At 43.4% G+C, this 16,473-nt stretch overlaps 1 protein-coding gene across 2 annotated transcripts in view; it reads right to left on the bottom strand.

Annotated features, from left to right (window-relative positions):
• The window catches only part of SMAD9 (SMAD family member 9), a 77,556-nt gene that overhangs the window by 22,968 nt on the left and 38,115 nt on the right, over positions 1 to 16,473 (bottom strand). For both annotated transcript variants that reach the window (XM_089690847.1, XM_089690848.1), the window contains one exon: positions 5,619 to 6,147. In XM_089690847.1, coding sequence (XP_089546973.1) covers positions 5,619 to 6,030 — 412 coding nt within the window. In that variant the 5' untranslated portion in view covers positions 6,031 to 6,147. The remainder of the gene's footprint in view (positions 1 to 5,618; positions 6,148 to 16,473) is intronic.

Here is a 16,473-nt window from a genome sequence, read left to right as displayed (position 1 = left end):
GGGCCTTTGGCCAAATAATTTCCTCTTATATCTAATGTATCTATCATTATCCCCACACAAAGACCCCTATTCCATACCAATATCTTGAGGCACAAGACAAGGGTACCCCCTTTCTCCCATGATTTATAACCTTGTACTGAACCCCCTTTTCCGACTGAATTGGTTCAAGGGAATTGGTGAAGTATTTAGGACATTCCCAATAGAGTTGTTGAAAATATTAGGGATTGTTTTGAGTGTCATAATAGGCTTGTTTTTATGCTTTAAACTGGGTTTGTGTGGATGTAAAGCAATTTATAAGAAACTAAACTCTAAGGAAAATTCAAATATGTTTATTACTTCATTTCAAAGGAACAATGGAAAACACGCTGAGAGGAAATGACAGTAGTCCATCTCAACTGTCACCAGTAATAGATGCTGTCAGGAATGGACTCACCATTAGTGATGGGACTCATCTGCCATGTGGGCTGCAGTACCAGGGCTGGCCAGCGGGTGCTCTCAGCAACCAGAAGCTCACTCCTGCAATCAGCCATCACCTGAGGCTGATTGCAGGAGGTGTATTTAAGGAATGGCCAGACCTGCAGTCAGTGCCTTGGTGTAATGTTTCCCATGAGCCCCTGTACCTGCATCCTGTCTGCTTCCTGCCCAATCCTGACTCTGCTTTGATCCTGACTCTGAACGAACTCTGCCTGTCCTGACCTCAGCTATTCCTGACCACAGTTCCGCTCGCTCCTGGTACCCTGTTTGCCCGTTTGCTACCGACCCGGCCTGCCTGACTACGTTTGATTTGTATATATGGTTATCTGTTGGAGTTTGGGTTGTTTGCACTGTGTTATGTTTACCTTGCACTGCGTTTGTGTTGTTTAGTCTTAATAAATTGTCTTATTTACACTATACCTGAAGCCTGCGTTTCCCTGTGTCAGTCCACACACCTCTGGTCATACCCGGAGCCCTGACAGATGCACCCCTTGTAATGTCCCCTGATGAAACCGAACCAGTAATGCCTTGTTTACTACCCATGTCAGATGATTCTGCAGAAAAATTCATTACCTCTGAGCGAGGAAAACCAGACGATGATTTGAAAGATCTAATTACACAGGATGGGACCGTATCAGCAAGTTTTCTCCCACCATCAGTTGATGAACTGATGTTGTCGTTGATGAACTGATTGTGGTATGGACTGTGCCCACAGTTATACCACATCAGTCACTGGTCAGGTCATCATGCATCAGCCTGAGACCAGCAGGAAATCACCCCTACTATGCTAATGAAGCATTCGGATTTGCCTCAAGACCAAATGAGACTGCAAAAGACATTGTGTTTGTAGGACATTCCTATATATATTGGACATGATCTAGGGCACGCTGGACAAAGTGCATTTAAGTGATAAAGGGTGTGACATCTTTTGAGGGGTCTGCAGGAAATAATTGCAGCACGCTAAATAGAGTGGCTTAAGGGTGACACATTAGGTAAAAAGTATGATTCTTTAGCTAGAGTGTAAATGCTTGCATATGCTAAAGTGTGGGAAAAAGTCAACAACAAAGCTGAGCACGTTTGTGTGACTGCGTAAGGGTCAATGTCCCCGTCAGTGGTATTCCTGCCCCGGAGGGAGGTATTCCTCTGACATGTAAGTGAGGCTTAGCTTACTTATATGTCTCGGTAAAGGGCAGGAATGGGACATTGTCCACCAATAGGCAAGTTAGTAAGGAAGTTTTGTACCATCTGCCTCTGGGGAACAAAGTAAGCAAAAATATGTGGAATAATGGAGGACCATGCCTGTGATGCAAGGTAGGGAGAATGAAAGGTGAAAGGAACATCTCAGGGTCCATCACTTCCAGCCATCAGGCTGTGTTATTCCCCTAATGGTAGATGAAATAAGGGATGAGTGGTCAGCCGTGGCCAAAGGGGGGAGTGGCATGAGGGGAATATACCTTCCTACGGTCCCCCTGATGATCATGGATAAGATCACTGAAACATCCACACTTATGTTGTATGTGTTTGGAAATAATTATAGTCATAGGAGTGAAACTTGTGATTGCTTAAGTGCAAGACTCTCATGTAGATAAATGAGAGACACCATTTCTCAAGACATCCATGTAGATAAATGGAGGTCATCATTTATATTGGGGTTGTGCCTTCCTTGACACACCTGTGTATAAGGAATGAATACTTGTGAAAAGTAATGATCAAAGGGGGGAATTATGTATAGGAATAAATATGATCCTTACTGAACCACATATATAGAATGGCTGTATAGTCCATTTTGTCTCTGTTTTATAACTTCATATATTTTAAGTTGCTTACTGCAAAACACATATCTTGATTGGAATTATGCCATTAGGCGTGTGTGCTGTGTTAGTGGGGTAATAGTGTTCACTTTGGTCCTTCCAAAAGGTGATCTGTTTCTGGTTGATAAGAAGTGCTATATAAGCAGGGTAGGATTTTATACAAGAATGCAGGAGGGTTGGACACTGTATTCCCCATATACATATATGCAATAAATACAGTTTGGAGCCTTATCTCGTCTGAAGGTAATTATTCAAGTTTGCTTTAAAATAGAGGAACCGGAGCAGGAAGCAGGAAGTGCTAAACTCCCTACGAAGTAACATACTGGAGTTGATTTACTAAAGCTGGAGAGTGCAAAATCTAGTGCAGCTCTGCATAGAAATCAATCAGCTTCCAGGATTTATTGGTAAGTTTAAGCTGATTGGCTACCTGCACAGCTGCTCCAGATTTTTGCATTCTCCAGTTTTAGTAAATCAACCCCACTGTCTCTAATTAGCTCCTTTGGTCAGATTTTTGGTTACAAAGACACTTTACCTAACCAAACATACCAAGTCTCCTTGGAGTTATCTCTACAATTTTATTTTATATAAAGATGAAATATCTTATATTGGGGTAGCATACACTGAAAACCCCCATATTCTTTGCAGGACCAATGCGTAGGGTCAGCTTTTTTACACCATGAAAGTCGTTCCTATTTATCTTAACGAGGAGGAGCTACAAATACCGTGTCTGCTGACTTTTAATATAAGGACATTTACCTGTCCGGTCCGTCATCATCTGAGCTAGTTCTTCACTAGCCTCCAAGTTCCTGGTGCCGGAATTGCAAGTGAGGGAAATCGGAAGTGAAGTCTTGTGGCTTCAGAGCCGGTTTCCTACTGAGCATGCGTGAGTCGCATTGCGCCATGAGATTGGCTTCACAGTCTTCTGGGACCTGTGAAGTGTTCCAGAAGACTGCGGGGGGAAGGATGGCAGCCAGACTTCCGGCTCAGTTTGCACTGGCGAACAGAACTGGAAGTGGAAGCGGGTACCTGTCAAAACCAGGTACCCGCTCCCCCCAAAAAAGGCGAAATGTGGCAATGGAGGGGTGAGGAGACAGACAAACAGAGCTTCCCCTTTTGGGTGGATCTCCACTTTAAACATTCAAGCCTCAAGCGTATCCTTAAGATATGATGGGAGTTCATCTGGTTCAGTAGAAGAGCAACTATAAGGCTTTGCCCTTTACAGCAGCCTTCTAGCAATGGAGTTCTTGGAGTGCATGAATGGAGTCTGAATACATGATAACAATGGACACTAGTGTTAGGTTTGTGTTCTGGATGGTAAGCATAACTACAGCTGAGAAAAAAATTACCCCTAACTTTAGGCAACGTATTATTGGGTTTATTTTGCACCAACAGCATCCAGTATAATTGCATATATTCAAGGTAATACCTTTTTTTCACCGTTTTCTTTCATTCATTCCTTGTTGCATCTCAGTGCTGCTGATCCTATAAAGCGGGGTGCTCAATCTTTTGAACAGAGAGGGCCACTTAAGTGATTTGGTATCCGTTCGCGGGCCACAATGAACTATGGGTTTTATGATCCCTCAAACCGCAAATGTAAATGAGCCCTTACTGTCATGAGCCTCCTATAAGGCTGCTTTCATACTGATGAGCTGCAGTTTACACGCACTTCGGGTGCAGCGCAGTGCACCTGCAGCTTTTCTGCGGGTTAGCTGAACTGAGCCATAGACTTCTATTAAATCTTGTGGGTGTGGGCACTTCATAAAAGATTCTTGTGCTTTCTGAAAGCGCACCAAAACTGCTGAATACAAGAGTTTTGGTGCGCTTTAAGAAAGAACAAGAAAACACGTAGGTTATAATAGAAGTCTATGGCTCAGTGCAGCTAACCCACAGGAAAGGCACAGGTACACTGCGCTGCACCTGCGGATAAGTGTGAAAGCAGCCTAATAACCCTTTTTTGTGCTTTTTTTGCCCATTGCAAAAGTGCAGTGTTTGTGATGTTTTATACACTGACATTTTCCTCTTCCAGCTTCTGCTGCCATTGCTCTCCAGGCTGCTAGAAAGATCCTAGGTGAAGTGCACTTGGTATCACTCTGCCTGGGAAAGGAGTCAGCACTACAGAGGAAGCATCAGCTGATGTCTCTTCTGCTTCCTCCGCGGCTGCCTGCTTCCTCCTCTGCTGGTGTTGGTTTCATGCACTCTAATGCTCTGGGATGGTGGGCGACAACTCATTGATTGCTATCTGGGCTTGACGACCCACCATCCCAGAGCATAGGCCATATCAAAGGGCGCTGGTTCAGCAACCCTACTATACAGCCTCTATACAGTCAGGGTCCATTTTTTGGCACAAAAAAAGTAAATGCTCAGAATCCATTTAAAGCCCATTGTAAATTTAAATTAAAACTTTTTTTTTTCATTTTAAGCAGAGTATAGGAGGGTTATAACCCCTGTCAGTTTATGTTTTGCTATCTGTGTCCCATTGGGGAGAATTTCCTTCACTTCCTGTCCTATAGCCAAAACAGGAAGTGAGAGGAAATCTATGCAAATAAAGGGAATCCCATGGGGACCCCCAGGTCACCAGAACTAATGTCCCCAGTGGAAGATTTCCCCTCTATTAATCTTCTGGGGACAGCCCAAAATATGTGATTTTCTTTTACTTTGATGTTCAATAATAATGATAAACAGAACAAATAGAGAGAGTGAATCTCCCTAACGGGAGCAGACAGCATTAAAAACAGACAGGTGTTCTAATCCTTCTCCATTCTATCCAAAAGTAAAACAAAGCTTTGCTTTTAGCTGTACTTTAAGCAAAATTCAACTTAATTTTGCCTTCCCAACTCCCAATGCCATTCATCTCTGGTCATACATAATGAAAGACTCATAAAGAACCAATATCATGTCATATTCTGAAACCTGTATGTAGATGTTAAATGTACTTCTACCGTAGTAATATGTTTACTATAATTTTTTTAACATTTACTTATATTTTTCTGGATTTATATGCAGACCAATCTGTCCAGCAAAGTAACAGTTGCAAGGTTGGGACAACAGGAAATAATAGGAATAATGGGTAAGAGTTGTACGTTTCGGCTGTGTTTTAAGGTTCATCCCAACCCGTCAGTTTCACATGAGATAGATAGCTTGGCCTGCATATTAATGTAATAAAATATAAATAAAGGCATGTGCAATACAAAAGCCATTTTTATACTTAATATTATCATCACTGGTATTATCTGATTTCAGTATACAATGTTTTATCACATTGGTCCTTTGAGACCTCCTGAGAAGAGTTGCTGAAATGTAGCAGCAGAAGCAGGGTGATGAAGTAATAGTTACCTGGAGTTTCTACCCGGCGGTAATGATAAGGATTGATACACACATCTTTCTGCTTTGATCCGAATGGGAACTCACAGCATTCAAGTGGTTTTAACTCATGATGTGACTGTAGATCTGGCCACCTCCAGACCCTACAATAGATAACATGTGGCAGGCCCTTGCGATGTGACACTTGTAGCCTCCCATCCAGTGACCTTGGGATGGTGACACATTTACTGGGTTGTCCTGGTGTACTGAGTGCCCTCTCCAGCTCTTCCATGGCACCCTTCTTTTTCTTCAGCTTCTTCACCAGAGAATCCACGGCCTTCTCTGCCCATTTTTCCTCTTCGTCTCCTTGCTTCCAGCCCAGCAGCCGTTTTACAGCTGGGCTTGTGAAGGAGAACAAGGAACTGATAGGAGTGCTGGAGTGCATAAGACTTGTTGGGGTCACTTGGAAGCCTTCTGAAAAGACCAGGTGGCTTAATCTTCTGATTTTTCTTTTTGAAATAACTCTTTCAAACCCGGTTGTTCAACATCAGGTTAAAGTATCCTGAAGAAGAAACAAGAGTTGCAGTGAGAATTTTGTAAAAACAATTCATATTCCAATAGTTTTTATTGAACATTTTTTCAAATAACAGGTAATACTAATGAACAATGTCCTGTCAAAAAATATAGATTATAACACAACGCAAATAGCACAGTTTATCGGACATAAAACATGTAACAGGAGATTAAGAACTCTGTAGAGTAGCAATTGGACCATTTAGACCAAGGTCCACAACCCTTATCTGCCATATATAGGAGACTGGCACAGCGGTAGGGAAGGGAAGAGGGAGGGAACAGGGAAGGGAGCCGGGAGAGGGGAAGTTAGGAAGTGTAGTGGGATGGAAAAGGGAAGAACCACTGTTCATGGACCTTAAATTACACACAGAGTAATTGTAATTTAATACAGGACAAATATTGTAGAACATATAAAGATTGAGCATAATCCACCCTAACAGACAAAGAGAGGATGATAAAGAATAGAAAAAGGAGAATAGAAAAGGAGAAGGAGAGGGTCAAGTTGAGGGACATTAAGGCACAGAAATATATTGAATCCATGGGTCCCAAGTTTTGTCAAATTTTCTAGTATTATTGTGTAGTATACAGGTGAGTTTCTCATTAATCATAATCCAGTTCAATTTATTCTTAACATTGTCAAGCGGGATAACCAATTGTTTCCAATGTCTAGCTATAGTAATTCTTGCTGCCAACATATAGGTGATCAATTTATGGGACTTTCTGGTCACATTATCTGGGAATTTATGAAAGAGGGCCATCTCCGGGGATCTGTGAATATTTACCCTGTCACCAAATTAATGAAATTAAACATGCAAATCCAAAATTTGCTTGCTATCCGACATTGCCACCAGATGTGAAACATAGAACCCACCTGGCCGCAACACCAGAAACATATTGCTGAAGCAGATGGCTGCATCCTCGCAGTCTGAATACTATCGTAACAACGTTTTTTAGTTTGCTTCAATTAGGGTAGTATTGATGGAAACTTTAGATAGTGCCAGGGCAATATCTTGCCAATCCAATAGGTCATAATTGACATTCAGGTCCCGTTCCCAATGCTCCATATAGGGAAGCTTACAATTTGTGCCAGTGAGGAGAGCATACACTGTGAAGACACGGCCTCTAGGGACATCCCTATTCTGACTGGAGAGTTCAAAGTTGGTAAGTAAGGGTGATTCATCCAATATAGTAAGCTTCGAGTGGATAAATGAAACAATCTGACTAAATCTGAAGATTTCAATAGCAGGCATTTGCAACTAATCCTTAAAATATTGTAAAGAGTGTATTCGATCACCCTTAAGGTAGTCACCTATCCACAACAATCCTTTACTGATCCATCATTGAAAAGGGGCAAGTACTAAACCATGTACACATTCAGGATTACAAAAGATCAGAACCAAGGCTGTATGTGGAGATGCTAATGATTTGCGATGGTGTACTCTGTCCCAGACAGTCAAAGAATGTGACAAAGTAGGGCATAGTATAAGGAGGGTGCGATCGATTAGGAAGCCAAAGTAATGAGCCGACTGCTAGGGGTGGCAAAAAAGAGCTTTGATAGAAACCCAGAGAGGGGTAGGTTCCGTACAAATGCTGTTTGATCCTGACTTCTCTGATCTTCCCCTTCTGCCAGTGTCCCCCTCTGTCACAGAGCTGGTCCTTCCCCCCCATCCTCCAGGTTTGCTGCCTGTCACCCCCCACCCCTCAGCAGCCCCTCACTCTTCTGTCCCGTCCATGCTGGGACTTCTAGTCCTCCTTGTCCCTGACGCAGGCAACCCCCAGCGGCCCCTCACCCCCTGTCACCGGCAATCTGGACCCCTGCCGAGGGAGCATCCTGCTTCCCTGGCTGGGTGCCAGAAAGTCAGGCCCCCTGCTGTGGGAATCCACAGGCAGGCTCCCTCCTGTCACCCCCCTCCCTGTCCCCTCATGCACGTCTTCCCATGCACCGTGCCCGACAGGAACAAAGGCCATGTTCCCTGTGTGAGTCCGGAGTCACGGGGGGCGGGGCCCGTTGCCATGGCAACCTGACTTGAAATCGCGGCTTACTACGGCAACACGTCCCGCTCTGTACTTAAGACAGAGCAGGGCGCCGGCCCCATGTGTTCTTCTGCCTCCTCCGTGCCAGCCTCCTCCATGTTCCAGCCCCCTGCTCTCCTCTCCTCTCACTGGCTGATCTGCCTGCCAGTCTGCTGCTGGATTCCTCCCCTGTGTGGGGTTTACTCTGTGCTGCCTGGATCTCCTCACTGTGGAAGAACCTTCTGCTGCCCCCGTGAGCCTGCTGGCTGGATCTCTCCCCTGGAGGACTTAACCCTTTGTTCCCTGTGAGCCTGCTGCTGGATCTCTCCCCTGGAGGACTTAACCCTTTGTTCCCTGTGAGCCTGCTGCTGGATCTCTCCTCTGGAGGACTTAACCCTTTGTCCCCCTTGAGCCTGCTGGCTGGATCTCTCCCCTGGTGGACTTAACCCTTTGTTCCCCATGAGCCTGGTCGATTTAACTCTTTGTTGCCTGTGAGTCGGGCGGACTTAACCCTTCGCTGCCTGGAGCTGCCTGTGTGGATTGACCCTGTGTTGCCTGTGTGAACTGTAACCCTCCATGTCCAGCTCCCCGCATCTAGTAAGTTGGCTAACCCCATGCTGCCCAAAAGACTGAGCCCAATTCCCCCCAGGAACCCAAATTCTCACGAAACTGCCACTCCCCTCTCCAACGGAACCCTGTGGACTACCAGCCCCCTGCTGTTCCATATTGCCTTCCAGAGAACTGTACTGTGTTGCTGTGTCTGGTGTGGATCTGTGGACTAATAAATCTATTGTCTGTACCCCAAAAACCTTCCCAATAAACAACCGCACGTCGGGTTCCATGCAATCTGTCTCCAAGTGCTCTCTCCCTGCGCTCCTGGTACGTGACACCCTCTTATCTCCTGATAAGACATGCTCAGTTTGGTGTGTATTGCTAGAGAGGGTTTTTTTTTACTTGGGAGAGTGCATGTGATCAGCACAGGGTCAATCAGCACTGTCCAGACAGAGCTCAGGGGTTCTGCATCCTCCTAGAGCAGAAAGAAAACTCCTCCTACAAGCTTTAACCAGTGCTTTGCTGAACACTGATAGAAGTCACAAGACTGCTCTAACTGCTAATGAGAAAAGGTATTTAGCAGTTTATATTTGCTAAACAAATTGCATTTTCATGTAGTGTGTACTGTGGGAGACCAAATACAGTGAATGCAGGGTCCTAGGTTTAGTAACATTTTAATTCTACAACTTCAAATGTTAAAGCAGAATTTTATTATTTTTTAAATTAGCGTGCCTAGTCATTTTTAAAAAATAAAAAAAGGGTTCTTGCTGTAATATTCACCATTTCTGTGTTGTCCCCTGCAATATGTCCATTCATCCACCAGCTGCCAGTCTTTTGCCTGGTTAAATGACAGCCTCTGTCATTCAACTCGCTTCATGTATGCCCAGGCTGCCATGGCACACCCCCTGGGGGTCTTGCAGTACAATACTGCAGTATTGCGGACTGCTCATGACTACCCCAGTTAGAAGACTCAACGGGCATCAAGTGACTGACTAGAGGACCCCAAGAAAAAAAAACGTATCTATAAAGAGACTGTTTTAAAAACAGCTGCTTTGTGCATATTGTAAAAACATTCTGCTTATACCAACACAAAAAGGATGCAACGCCACCCAAAATATACTTTAATTTAGAGTGATTGGGCAATGTTCAGTCTCCTACTGGGTCTCCACTGTCGGCATCCACCACGCATGGCCATGGCAACCTCAGAGTGCAGCTGTCGCCTACGTGTGAGTCTTTTATATATCCCTATGAAGAATTTAATAGGGAGAGTTTCTTTACCCAGCCCAATGTTGTGAATTCTCCACGGGCATAAAAGAGCACTCAGTCATTCCAGTGACAACAGTAGCTCTTCCGTCATAAAGCTTTTGCCGATCACTGTAATGACTCATTTGATAATTAAAACCATACCCACTTTGTCCAAAAACAGAAAATCTTTTTTGGTAGGGTTTTGCTTTAAAATGGCCACATGCAACACATATGAAATGTATAGTGGCACTGTCACTCAATAAAATCCTTATGTGTTTAATACACAGAATGTCTCCTACCTTCACTCCTTTTCAGTGCTGCAGCCTCAATCAGACTCTTCAATATACTTCAATTCCTGGGGATGTCAGATATCTGTGTCTCCCGCCACAATCTGTGCTTCTGTCCCCTGAACCTTTACGGCACTACAGGTCTCAGTGGTGATGGGAGAAGGTTGGAGGGAGGTAGCACAGCCTACAACAGGGACACAGTTCTCTGGCAATGCTGCAAGTTCTGCTCAGAGTTTGATGGAGGCTGCAGCTCTAGAATGGAGGAAGAGCAGAAGACACAGGCCTACAGAGAGGTGGGTATAATACTGATTCTATTGCAGGGACTTCCCATATGGAAGAAAAATATATTTGAAATATATTTTAAAAATATTCTTCCAAAATATATTGCCATATACTTGAAATGCTACAATTTTGGCCGTATTCAATATATTTCAATAAATATATATATATATATATATATACATACATATATACCGCATGTTGAAATGCGTTTTTATTACAAAATTTATGAAAAATATTTTTAAAAATGCATTTTGAATATACTGTATGCCTTTAAAAACACAAATCTACATTTTTGGAATGCATTTACAAATATATGTAAAAATATATGTTAAAATTATTTATATGTTCAAAAAAATCTGAAGAATATATTTAAAAAATATATATTTTTAAAAATATATATTTTTAAAATATATTCTTCAGATTTTTTTTAACATATAAAAAAGTCATTTTAACATATATTGGTGAATGCATTCCAAAAATGTAGATTTGTATATTTGATACTCGAAATGTATTTTTAAAAATATTTTCATATATTTTATAATAAAAACGCATTTCAACATGCAGTATGTATATATATATATATATATATATATATAATATGGCCAAAATTGTAGCATTTCAAATATATGGCAATATATTTGGGAAGAATATTTTTAAAATATATTTCAAATATATTTTTCTTCCATGTGGGTTGCTATTTAGATTTTTGTGGGCAACTTATAACAGGTGCAGTTGGCTAGTCCCTTTTAGTTAGAGCACTAGATATAAGCCAGGATGGGAACAGCCCTAGTGCAGTCGGGGTATGGAAGCCAAACACCCCACACCAGTACCAGTGTAATCTGCACATGGAGGCCCTGGACAGGGCTGGAGGCCGGGGAGAAGTAGAACTGCACCAAGGAGAGCTGTGTGTAGATTTCCTGACCCTTGTGAAGGTAGGGGCTAGGGCAGATTGTAAAAGATCTTTTAGTCCCCTTAGTGAGGCTATTCCCATAGCGGATCCCAGGAAAGGCGTACCTATGGAGGAGGTGACTACAGAGATCCCATTCCAGTGAGTACTAATGACCCCAGATGTAGGGAAAGACTGTTAGAGGGAAGATAGAAGATTTAAGCGCTGCATGATGCTTTCATATGTGATTACTGCAGACTGTCCACTAAATGTGATTGACTATGTACTGTCAAGCGTCCCTGGATAGTGTGAATGGATGTGACCATTATGCCATTTTCCAAGTACCATCAGTAAAGTGCAGCAACCCTATTTTTTGTGTGGACATTTCTTCCTTGGAGATATAAAGGTCAATGGCCAGGAATGTCACGTGGAGGCCTCTGGCATGAAGTAGAGCACAATATAGAAAAATGTACAGCCTCAGCGGGAGAGCCACTATTCTAGTGAGGGAGGCAAGGACTTGTGCTCGTCGTGCCAACATCCATCTAATTGCAAAGCCCCTCTTACAAACTGACAGGGTTTCTTTAAAGGAAACCTGTACTGTGAAAAATATAGAGACTGCTGTTGCTGACCTCCTTTTGAAAATACCAGATCTCTGGCTTTCTGAGTCCTTGGCCCTGGAAAAGGCATGCAGCAAGTCTAGTTCATTTCTCTATCAGCCATGCTAAACAGCATATGTCTCTTTATATGCTCATGCTTTTCTGCATTCTTACAAAACAAATCATCAAATAATTCTTTTTTCACCTGGCATTTTACACTTTTATCTCTGACTTAACATTTTCTGACTCTTAATGGTTACAATGGGTATTCTGCGGAAAAAAGTATACCTATTCTTAGAAAAATTGATTTAATTACTTATGAATATGCTAACTGCTGGGTTGCCATCCAGTGTATTCAGTGGCTTACAGGTTAGCACTTCTGCCAAGCAGAAGAGGTCATTGGTTCAAATCCTGACCAGGACACTACCTGCATGGAGTTTGCATGTTCTCCCAGTGCTTAAGTGGGTTTTATCTGATTTTCTACTAGACTCCAAAGACAGTAGTATATTTTTCCTTGACTAAAACTGTCCCTTGTAAACATATACAGGTATGTTTACATGTGAGATAGAGACCTTGAAATGTAGGATCCCTGAGGGCAGGGATTGATGTGAATGTAAACTGCTGCATATATTGCTGGTGCTATATGAATGTCTGGAATAAATAGCTTAATAATTTACTTATTGACTCAAAAAGTATGCAGACTAGGAGTTTAGACTACACCTGCAGCATGCTATCTCTGCTTGGGGTGACAACACTTCACAGTGATCTCTGCCTGGAGTGACAACGCTTCACAGCGATCTCTGCCTGGAGTGACAACGCTTTACAGCGATCTCTGCCTGGAGTGACAACGCTTCACAGCGATCTCTGCCTGGAGTGACAACGCTTTACAGCTATCTCTGCTTGGGGTGACAACGCTTCACAGTGATCTCTGCCTGGAGTGACAACGCTTCACAGCGATCTCTGCCTGGAGTGATAACGCTTCACAGTGATCTCTGCCTGGAGTGACAACGCTTCACAGTGATCTCTGCCTGGAGTGACAACGCTTTACAGCAATCTCTGCCTGGAGTGACAACGCTTCACAGTGATCTCTGCCTGGAGTGACAACGCTTCACAGTGATCTCTGCCTGGAGTGACAACGCTTCACAGTGATCTCTGCCTGGAGTGACAACGCTTCACAGTGATCTCTGCCTGGAGTGACAACGCTTCACAGTGATCTCTGCCTGGAGTGACAACGCTTTACAGCGATCTCTGCCTGGGGTGACAACTCTTCGTAGTGATCTCTGCCTGGAGTGACAACGCTTCGCAGCGGTCTCTGCCTGGAGTGACAATGCTTCACAGTGATCTCTGCCTGGGGTGACAACGCTTCGCAGCGATCTCTGCCTAGGGTGACAACGCTTCACAGTGATCTCTGCCTGGAGTGACAACGCTTCACAGTGATCTCTGCCTGGGGTGACAACGCTTCACAGTGATCTCTGCCTGGGGTGACAACGCTTCACAGTGATCTCTGCCTGGAGTGACAATGCTTCGCAGCGATCTCTGCCTAGGGTGACAACGCTTCACAGTGATCTCTGCCTGGAGTGACAATGCTTTACAGTGATCTCTGCCTGGGGTGACAACTCTTCGTAGTGATCTCTGCCTGGAGTGACAACGCTTCGCAGCAGTCTCTGCCTGGAGTGACAACGCTTCGCAGCAGTCTCTGCCTGGGGTGACAACGCTTCACAGTGATCTCTGCCTGGAGTGACAACGCTTTACAGTGATCTCTGCCTGGGGTGACAACTCTTTACAGCGATCTCTGCCTGGGGTGACAACTCTTGTAGTGATCTCTGCCTGGAGTGACAACGCTTCGCAGCGGTCTCTGCCTGGAGTGACAATGCTTCGCAGCAGTCTCTGCCTGGGGTGACAACGCTTCACAGTGATCTCTGACTGGGTTAGTAAAGAACTGAAGCCAGAAAAGGCCAGGAAACTAGCAATTTGATTTATGCTCCACTCATGACAGGAGCCCTTTTATGATATTTTCATATCCACAACTGTCATTTATGGTTTGCAATGGATTTTACAGTAAGTATACCTTTCCATCATTGTATTTGTCAGCTGTGACTGATTTACAGGTACAAGCTTTGTCTGTAGAAATATTTATGAGATTCAGAACTGACCATCTACACCATGAAACTCCAAAGTTTGCTTTATTTTAGAGTCAAATCAAATTGGAATCTTCTAACATATCAGCCCATAATATACCATACTAGTTTTAATGCAGCATTTATTGAGAGGCGGAATTTAAAATACAAAAAGTATTCCTATCTCAATTTAAAGTGTATGTACTGTGTATGTACTGCCAAACCAGGGAAGGGTTAAAGCAGCATTTCTCACATTTTACCACAGAAGAACCCCCAAAATAATTTTCAGGTCTTGGGGAACTCATAATAAGACCAATTAATTGGAGGTCAATGGAAAAAATGTCCAAAACATTGGTGGTCAGTGGAAAGAATGCAACCCCATAGTCAGAATGCCATCTTTATGGATAACTAATATAATTGCCATCATGCTGCTGGCTTTGCCAAGAGGCATTGGTCCTGGAACTATGCAGGCACGATTATATGGGAGGCCGATCAGCTAAAACTCAATTAACCCCTAGACACCTCTGGAGGAACCTTAGGGGTCCTTGGAACCCTGGTTGAGAATGACTGGGCTAGACGGTCAAACATATATTGCCGTCTTTCTCTCTGTTGGGGTTCACTCTCTATTTGTCTTGGTGACCACCTTCACCAAGACAGAAAGAGATGGAAATTCCAGAGTAGTCACCAGGTGAAATCTTACAATTTGGAAATCTGTTCAGGTGACAACTGTCTTAGGAATCGTTCACACTAAATTCTAACTCTTGCCAACCCCCCTTATAGCATTTGACAAGCGTTAGACAGGCATTTGGGAAGCGTTTTTATTGCTCCTCAAATGCTCACCAAACTCCCTATGCGCGTTTTTGAGGCGTTTGCCAAGCGTTAAAACCGCACCGCAAACGCCTATAATGAAGTTTAATGGTATTAACGCTTCGCAAATGCCTGCCAGGCGTTTGAAGAGCGTCGCCATAGACTTGAATGGGAGGTTTCAACTCCTCCTGACTCAACATGAGGCGTCAATTTTGCCGCGACGCAATGCTAACGCTTGTGTGAACAGCATTATGTGCTGCCATGTGTAGAATTTTCATAGGCGTTTGAGGAATGTTAAAAACACTTCCCAAACGCCTGCTAACAAAGCTAGTGTGAACTTAGCATGCAAGGTAAATTCCCCCAACTTTGTAGAGATTTCAGCTCACTTTCTGAAAATTGTCATTTATGATGAAATACTATTTATTTGCAAAATTTTATAAGAAAAATACTTTTTTTCAAAATTTTTGGACTTTTAATTTACATAGCAAAAAAAATAAAAATCCCAGTGGTGAATAAATACCACCAAAATAAAGCTTTATCTGTCTCAAAAAAATGGTAAAAATTCATATGGGTACAGTGTTGGATGACCGCGCAATTGTCATTCAAAGTGTGATAGCACTGAAAGCTAAAAATTGGCCTGGACAGGAAGGGGGTAAAAGTGTCCAGACTGGAAGTGGTTAATAAAGTGTGTTTTTAAGCTGGAGTACACTGTTGATCCCATTTCTGTGTTTTTATGTGGCTGAGCCTGTTAGTGCTGTGGGATGGAGAAGGAGTTTTGCAGAAGGAAGAATCTGACAGGTACCTGCTCCCACTTCCACTGCGATCACCTAGGTAATCGGAAACAGAAGTTGTCCTCCCTCCCTCCCTGAAGTCTTGTGGGACACGTGACAGGTCCCAGAAGACGACGGGGCCATTCAGGAAGTGCAGCGCTACTCACGCATGCGCAGTGGGTACCCAGCTGTGAAGCCGCAAGCTGTCACAGCCGGGTGCCCGCACTGAAGATGCCGGCTCCTGGAATACAGGACGGCCAGTGAAACGGGCTGCGGCGGGGGTAACGCGGGACCGAGGGACAGATGAGTGGCTGTTTTTTAAAAGTCAGCAGCTACAGTTTTTGTAGCTGCTGACTTTTATTCTTTTACAGAGTGAGTGGAACTCCACTTTAAGGATTTTTAAATCTCTTGCTGTGCACGGAGAGCACTATTTTGTTTCTTTTTGTTTGCATATCCTTATACCTGTGAGTGTTGAGCTTCAGCTGTAGAAAAAGTAGGAGACGGATGCTGATGGGTTGAGAAATCTCTCTCTGGATATGAGAATACATGCCCTTATGACCTTAATTGAAATTGGGGTCCACTTTAGAAGGTGAGCATACACATTGCACGGGTGATCAGGATAATAATAAGAATATTGTTTGAAGATTATTGAAGATATCATATACGATTGAGTTTTGTGATGGACTAATGGCATTGTATCAGAAGGACTATTATTTTTAGTTTCATTTCATTCATTTACAGGAAATAAGTATTTGATCCC

Source organism: Staurois parvus, unplaced genomic scaffold, assembly GCF_062004578.1.
Source record: "Staurois parvus isolate SC_StPar_1 unplaced genomic scaffold, SC_StPar_1.0 ptg000544l, whole genome shotgun sequence".
Lineage (NCBI taxonomy): Eukaryota > Metazoa > Chordata > Amphibia > Anura > Ranidae > Staurois > Staurois parvus.
This window is presented reverse-complemented; position numbering and strand designations above follow the sequence as displayed.